The sequence below is a fragment of the Salmo salar genome, chromosome 19, assembly GCF_965601325.2.
Source record: "Salmo salar chromosome 19, fSalSal1, whole genome shotgun sequence".
Lineage (NCBI taxonomy): Eukaryota > Metazoa > Chordata > Actinopteri > Salmoniformes > Salmonidae > Salmo > Salmo salar.
In genome coordinates this window covers 79,515,682-79,522,500 of record NC_138309.1, presented here as the reverse complement: position 1 = coordinate 79,522,500, position 6,819 = coordinate 79,515,682, and the positions used below count along the sequence as shown (strand labels likewise).

At 44.1% G+C, this 6,819-nt stretch overlaps 1 protein-coding gene across 3 annotated transcripts in view; it reads right to left on the bottom strand.

Annotated features, from left to right (window-relative positions):
* Positions 1–6,819, bottom strand: part of LOC106579654 (laminin subunit alpha-1) — an 85,144-nt gene that overhangs the window by 27,014 nt on the left and 51,311 nt on the right. For all 3 annotated transcript variants that reach the window (XM_014159776.3, XM_082965991.1, XM_082965992.1), the window contains exons 19-24: positions 6,176–6,282; positions 4,873–5,053; positions 4,246–4,382; positions 3,841–4,074; positions 3,542–3,685; positions 1,043–1,222 (exon numbers count right to left, since the gene is read on the bottom strand). In XM_014159776.3, the coding sequence (XP_014015251.2) occupies positions 1,043–1,222; positions 3,542–3,685; positions 3,841–4,074; positions 4,246–4,382; positions 4,873–5,053; positions 6,176–6,282 (983 nt within the window). The remainder of the gene's footprint in view (positions 1–1,042; positions 1,223–3,541; positions 3,686–3,840; positions 4,075–4,245; positions 4,383–4,872; positions 5,054–6,175; positions 6,283–6,819) is intronic.

Here is a 6,819-nt window from a genome sequence, read left to right as displayed (position 1 = left end):
ACATGTATCCTAAAAAGTTGTCCAGGGCCTTTGGAAGAAAAACAGGCCTACAACATCAAAGATCCACCACGATACTTCACAGTGAGGATGAGGTACTTTTCTGCATATCTATCTTTTCTGTCTACGCCAAACCCACCTCTGGTGTTTGTTTCCAAAAAGCTCTATTTAGGTGTCATCTGACCATAGAATCCTGTCCCACTGAAAGTTCCAGTAACGTTTGGCAAACTGTAGGCGCTTGAGTTTGTAGTTTGATGCCAGAAAAGGCTTTTTTATGGCAACCCTCCCAAACAACTTGTGGTTACGTAGGTGACGTCTAATCATAGTTTTGGAGACTTTCTGACCCCAAAACCAAACTAACGTCTGCAATTCTCCATCAGTGATCCTTGGAGATGTTTTGTCTACTCAAAATATCCTCCTCACTGTGCGGGGGTCAATATAGACACACAGCCTCTTCCAGGCCCATTGTTAACATCTCCAGTTGCTTTAAACTTCTTCATTATTGCCCTGATAGTGGAAATGGGCATTTTCAACCGTTGAGCTATTTTCTAATAGCCATTTCCTGATTTGTGCGGCTCAACAACCTTTTGCCTCACATCATTACTGTATTCCCTGGTATTTCCCATAGTGATGGATGATTATGGGAACTTGGTCTGTGTGTCACCTCATATTTATACCCCAGTGAAACAGGAAGTCATGGCTTACCACTTAAGGGTTCCTAATCACTCAGGTGAACTTAAAAATGTAACATATGAATGGGAATATACTTCAGTTAGATTTTACTCATAAGAATTTCTAGGTGTGCCAATAATTGTGGCACACATGTTTCGGAGAAAAATATTTATTTCACATTTATTTTTTTCAATAATTTTACTTCAATTAAACGTTCGATTTTTGTGAATATTTTGAATGAAAGAGCAAGAGGATAAAAAGCAAAGCCATTTTTTTCACATCCCATTTTGCTTATATTTACCAAGGGTGCCAATATTAGTGGAGGGCACTGTAGTCACTTCATGAGGTAACAGTGATGTGAGGTGTAGTGCACCTTGTTTCCCTGGTAGTGTTTAGGCAGCCTCCAGTAGTAGGGTCCAGCCAGGCTGGGGGTCTCTATGTCCCTGATGTCTAACAGCATGTCTGGGTTCTGGTAGTAGACCCCCACTACACTGCCCTGGAGGTCACTCTGACTGACCACATGGAGCAGCTCTGGGTCAGAACCCAGTGTGATCTGTATGCAGAGATAGATACACACAAACACATGAGTATGTGCATTGACAAACACACACACACACGCACACACACACACACACACACACACACACACACACACACACACACACACACACACACACACACACACACACACACACACACACACACCCACACACACCCACACACACACACACACAGATGCAGACACACACGGATGCAGACCCACACACACACACACACACACACACACACACACACACACACACACACACAACACACACACACACACACTACTGTCCTCCATCAGGAGATGAGGTCTACAGCACAGGAGGTTGATGGAATGGTATCAAATACATCAAACATGGTTTCTATGTGTTCAACGCCATTCCATTCGCTCCGTTCCATCCATTGTTATGAGCCAACCTCCCCTCAGCAGCCTCCACTGATTTACAGCCAGCTCAGCTGTGCCATCTCTTATCACTAATTATGACCAGGAAATAGATAACCCGGCTAGCTACATCTGTGGTCTTTCAGATTCCTCTGTCTGAGGGGCCGGGGGGGATGCTACACAGGGAACGTGTGTCCTTGAGCCGGGCTGCGAGCAGCGGGCACTGTACGTGGCATCACTAAGGGCCACCGCCATAACAGATGGGCATCCTATTGGGTATCTTTCTAGGCATTTCATTTCCTCTCTATTGTGTCCAATTAAAATGAAGCTAATTAGGAGCATTCAGCGAGTAATGAGGATACAGATATTGTTCTTCATCCAGACAGATGAGATAGTATACAGCTGGAGAATTATCATTTTGATTTATTTAACAAGGCAAGTCAGTTAAGAACACATTCTTATTTACAATGCCGGCCTAGGAACAGTGGGTTAACTGCCTTGTTCAGGGGCAGAATGACAGATTTTTACCTTGTCAGCTCGGGGATTCAATCTAGCAACCTTTCAGTTACTGGCACCAACGCTCTAACCACTAGGCTACCTGCTCTAACCACTAGGCTACCTGCTCTAACCACTAGGCTACCTGCTCTAACCACTAGGCTACCTGCTCTAACCACTAGGCTACCTGCCAAATCATTGTCTGGATACACCTGACTAAATAGCTTTGAACTCAGAAATAGATTATATCTTCCAGGTCATAACGCATTTTCAGGAAAAACTCCAGGCTCTAAGCATGATCTATTGTTAGATTTGACATGCAGGTTGTTTCTTGGCTAACGAGGTTATAACAACTCCAGGCTCTAAGCATGATCTATTGTTAGATTTGCCATGCAGGTTGTTTCTTGGCTAACGAGGTTATAACAACTCCAGGCTCTAAGCATGATCTATTGTTAGATTTGCCATGCAGGTTGTTTCTTGGCTAACGAGGTTATAACAACTCCAGGCTCTAAGCATGATCTATTGTTAGATTTGCCATGCAGGTTGTTTCTTGGCTAACGAGGTTATAACAACTCCAGGCTCTAAGCATGATCTATTGTTAGATTTGCCATGCCGGTTGTTTCTTGGCTAACGAGGTTATAAACAAGACAGAGAAAATGATTCTGACATAAACCAGACAAATAGAAGCCAAGTTATTATACAGTATTGTTGTATAAAGAATATAAGAGTATCACTAAACAAAGGTATTGCAATCCCAGACAGCGACTAGAAAGAATAAGACGTATTTTGTTTCAAAAAATGTGCCATGATGTCATACAGACGTGGCGGAATGAAGTCCGCTCAACCCCTTCAGACAATGGCAGACAGTTTCTCAATATCTGTTAGCATAGCCACCCATCTGAAGAGGAAGCAGATGGGCGGGACTAAAACAGGAAACCAGGGTAATATTCAGTAGCAGGCACACGTTTTAAAACGTTTTGCAATGGAAAATAAAAATCCAGAAGGTGCAACATTACAAACATTCAGGTAGAAAATGCATTTTGCCAAACAGACATATTCATCTGTCATGGCAAGCAGTGTAGAGTGATCGCTCCCCACTAGGCAAAAAACTGGTTGAATCAACATTGTTTCTGCATTTTTTAAACTCAAGAAATCTATTTGATGATGTTGAATCAACATGGAAAACTGATTGGATTTGCAAAAAGTCATCAATGTAAGGGCATTTCCTATTTTTCACCCAACTTTTAACCTAAATTCAATGACATGGTGACCTTTTTTGTTGATTTCACGTTGAATTCACGTTAGTTGAAAACTCAACAAAACTAGAAGTTAAACTGACATTTGTGCCCAGTGGGTCTAATCAGCACATTTCTATCGTCAGCGTTCTGAATGTTTCAACTCACTGAACAGACCCCAGGATGAGGAGGGTTTGGATAAGTGGACTGTACTCACCGGCACCCGGACCATCCCACCCAGCTCCTCACAGTCTGAGGAGACCCCGAAACAGAAGCAGGGGCTGCAGCCGGCCGGGTTAGAAATAGATAGGCCCAAGGTTCCCTTCTTACACTCATCACAGCCACCTCCGCCCACATTGTCCTGGCAACCAGAGACCAATTAATTAAAAGAGACAATATACTTAGTACGGACACAATAAAACACAACACTATCATAGGCCATAACAGATATGATATTCCATCATATGAACGAATACTTTTTGTTCACTCAACTAATTCCACCAACAGTTGAAGTACCTTGCACACACAGTTCCCTGGGGCCTCACAGCTGCACACACCCAGTTCCTCATCACAGAACTCCTCTCTGGTGCCGTTGATGTTGCAGTTGCACACCGTGCATTCTGGGTAGCCCCTGTAGCCCATGGCGCAGCGGTCACAGTTCTGCCCAGCGAAATCAGAGCGGCACTGGCACTGCCCGTTGGTGATGCCACACTGGGTGGCAGAGCTGCCCGTCTCACTGCAGTTACATGACTAGGAACAAAGGGACAAAGATGAGCTTTAATAAACACCTTTTATGTTATATGATTTGCTTGTTACAGTTATAACTTATGAAGCATCTATGTAGGCATTAAAAAGGTTTATGTAGGGCTATGTAGGCCTAATAAAGGCTTCTACATTTCCAGTTGGAGAAGTAGGTTTTACCTTACAGCCTGTCACAGTGTCGTGACCCCAGTGACCTTCCTCACACAGATCACACTTCTCTCCTCTGGTGTGGGGAGGACAGATACACTCGCCTGTTGTCACGTTACAGTTGCCATGGGTGTGGGCACACTCACACTCTGATGGGGGGAGTAGAGAGAGAGAGAAAGAGATGGAGAGAGAGATGGAGAGAGAGAGATGGAGAGGGAGAACGAAAGAGAAAGAGAGAGATGGAGATGGAGAGAGAGAGAGATGGCGAAAGAGAGAGAAAGAGAGATGGAGATGAAGAGAGAGAAAGAGAGAGATGGAGATGAAGAGAGAGAGAGAAAGAGAGATAGAGAGAGAGAGAGAGAGAGAGAGAGAGAGAGAGAGAGATGGAGATGAAGATGAAGAGAGAGAGAGAGAAAGAGAAAGAGAGAGAGAGAGAGGGTGGGTGGGTGGAGAGAGCATTATGGTTGGTTCAGATCAGAATGAAACTCAGATGTAAATGTCTGGTAAAGTTTGGGTAATGTTTGTGGCATTACGTGTACAGCCGCTGCCCTGGTTGGTAAAGTTTGGGTAATGTTTGTGGCCTTACGTGTACAGCCGCTGCCCTGGTTGGTAAAGTTTGGGTAATGTTTGTGGCCTTACGTGTACAGCCGCTGCCCTGGAAGTTAAAGTAACTGTGATGACAGCGGTCACACTTGTCCCCCGCCACCCCTGGGATGCATTGGCACTGCCCATCTTCCTCACAGGCCATGGACACAGATCCTGACTGGATACAGTCACATTCTCTGCACCCCTGTCCGTTGAGAAGACCGTGGAAGCCCACCTGGAAAACACAGACGAAAACACCAATTCTTAGTAAATTCCATCAACTAAGCAGCATAATTCTGAGAACCCTCTTGATCTTTCATTCAAACTTTCTTAAGCTGTAAAACATCAATACAAGTATATCCAGACATAAAAGGTGCACATTACTCTGAGTCTGTTTCCTTGATAGAGAGCATGTAGCAGGAGGCCAAGTGACGTTAGATGCAACACTTCTACATGTCCAATGACATCGTCACTATCAATCAGGGGGTCTCACTGTCACCAAACATGAACAGGCAGGAAGTACTTCCTATCTCCTGTTATATCAGTCCTCTCTGTCAAAACGGTCAACTCTCAGTCCAAGTTGGACCCAATGGAGAACCAGGAACCAGACATCCAGGCCTTGGGTCAGAATTTACCACAGCCAGAGCATCTGATTCTCGGATTAGAGAGAAACTGCTAACCCTCTTCCATCCCCATCTATCAATATCTATATCCCCAATTGGAATGCAAAATTAATTAAACTTATTGAGAGAGAGAGAGAGAGAGAGAGAGAGAGAGAAGTCCAAGATTGCTCTACTGTTTTCTCTAGATAACCATCTCTAGGTGTTTTAAATCCATGTGTTTTTGGTTGCATTTCAACAGCCCCTGCCCAGCCAAAGAGCTCCCCTCCCCCACCTCGAGCAAATAAACCCAGCTACTGCCCCCCAAAAAATCTACAAAAAATATGTCTCTGTCCCCCTCCTTCCCTCCCTCTCTCTGCCAGGGAGGCGATAGATAAGCTGACCCTGTTAATGAATATATCCAAAACATTGGACTGCCTTCCGACAAGCTGGGCTCTATTGGAAGGTGGGTGTGGGAAGCGGGACACGGAAAGGAGATAAGCGGGAGACCTTGGACACCCACTGATAACTAAGCGTTCCAATGGACTGGGCTGGGTTAGGATTAGTAACTTAGTATCTGCTTCCAAATTGCAAATACTCATTCCATGTAGAGGTGTGGGAGTGGAGAGTTGGGAGGAATTACAGGGAAAATAGACTAGGAGGGTAGAAGGGACTGGCCATGTGACTCGACCATATAGCCAGAAAAACTCTTGGCCCTTTGGTACGTGAGCACAAATAATGCTATATAATCTACATACCTGACACTGGTCACACTTCTCTCCCACCACGTTGGGTTTGCAGGTACACTGTCCAGTGAGCAGGTCACACACTCCCGAGTACGACCCTTTTTCATGGCAACCACAAGCTACACGCAGTGGAGAAATAGGTAGCAAAACATAGTCGTAAACATACATGTTAATAACATCAGGACTCATGCTCTTTGTGTTGAAAAGAATACCGGTGAGGTGAGAGTTCACACAGTTCTCAAAGATCCATCGTGATGATAGAATACTGTTTGTTTTTCATGTAGTATAAACAATATGCAGACATTTTAGCAAGTTTAGTGAAATGAGGCTGAACGAGTGAAGGTATGCAAGACTTGCAGTATTGCGATATTCCCCTAGATGTCACTCTATCCATTATAAAGAGCTCTTCTACAGTTGTCTTTCATGAGAATGAAACACACACACATCTGAAGTAAAATTGCACATCCATCATAATATTTAGGATCATGTTTGACGGCCAAATAAGTTCCATTCTAGGTGATGACTGAATCCATCCACATATGTCCCTATGAATACAACATTCCTATTGTCATAACATAAATGTATTGTCAATGTTGTGGAACGCAGACATTGTCACAAAACCAGGTCTGGGAAGGAGAAGGCTGCAGTATTATCAT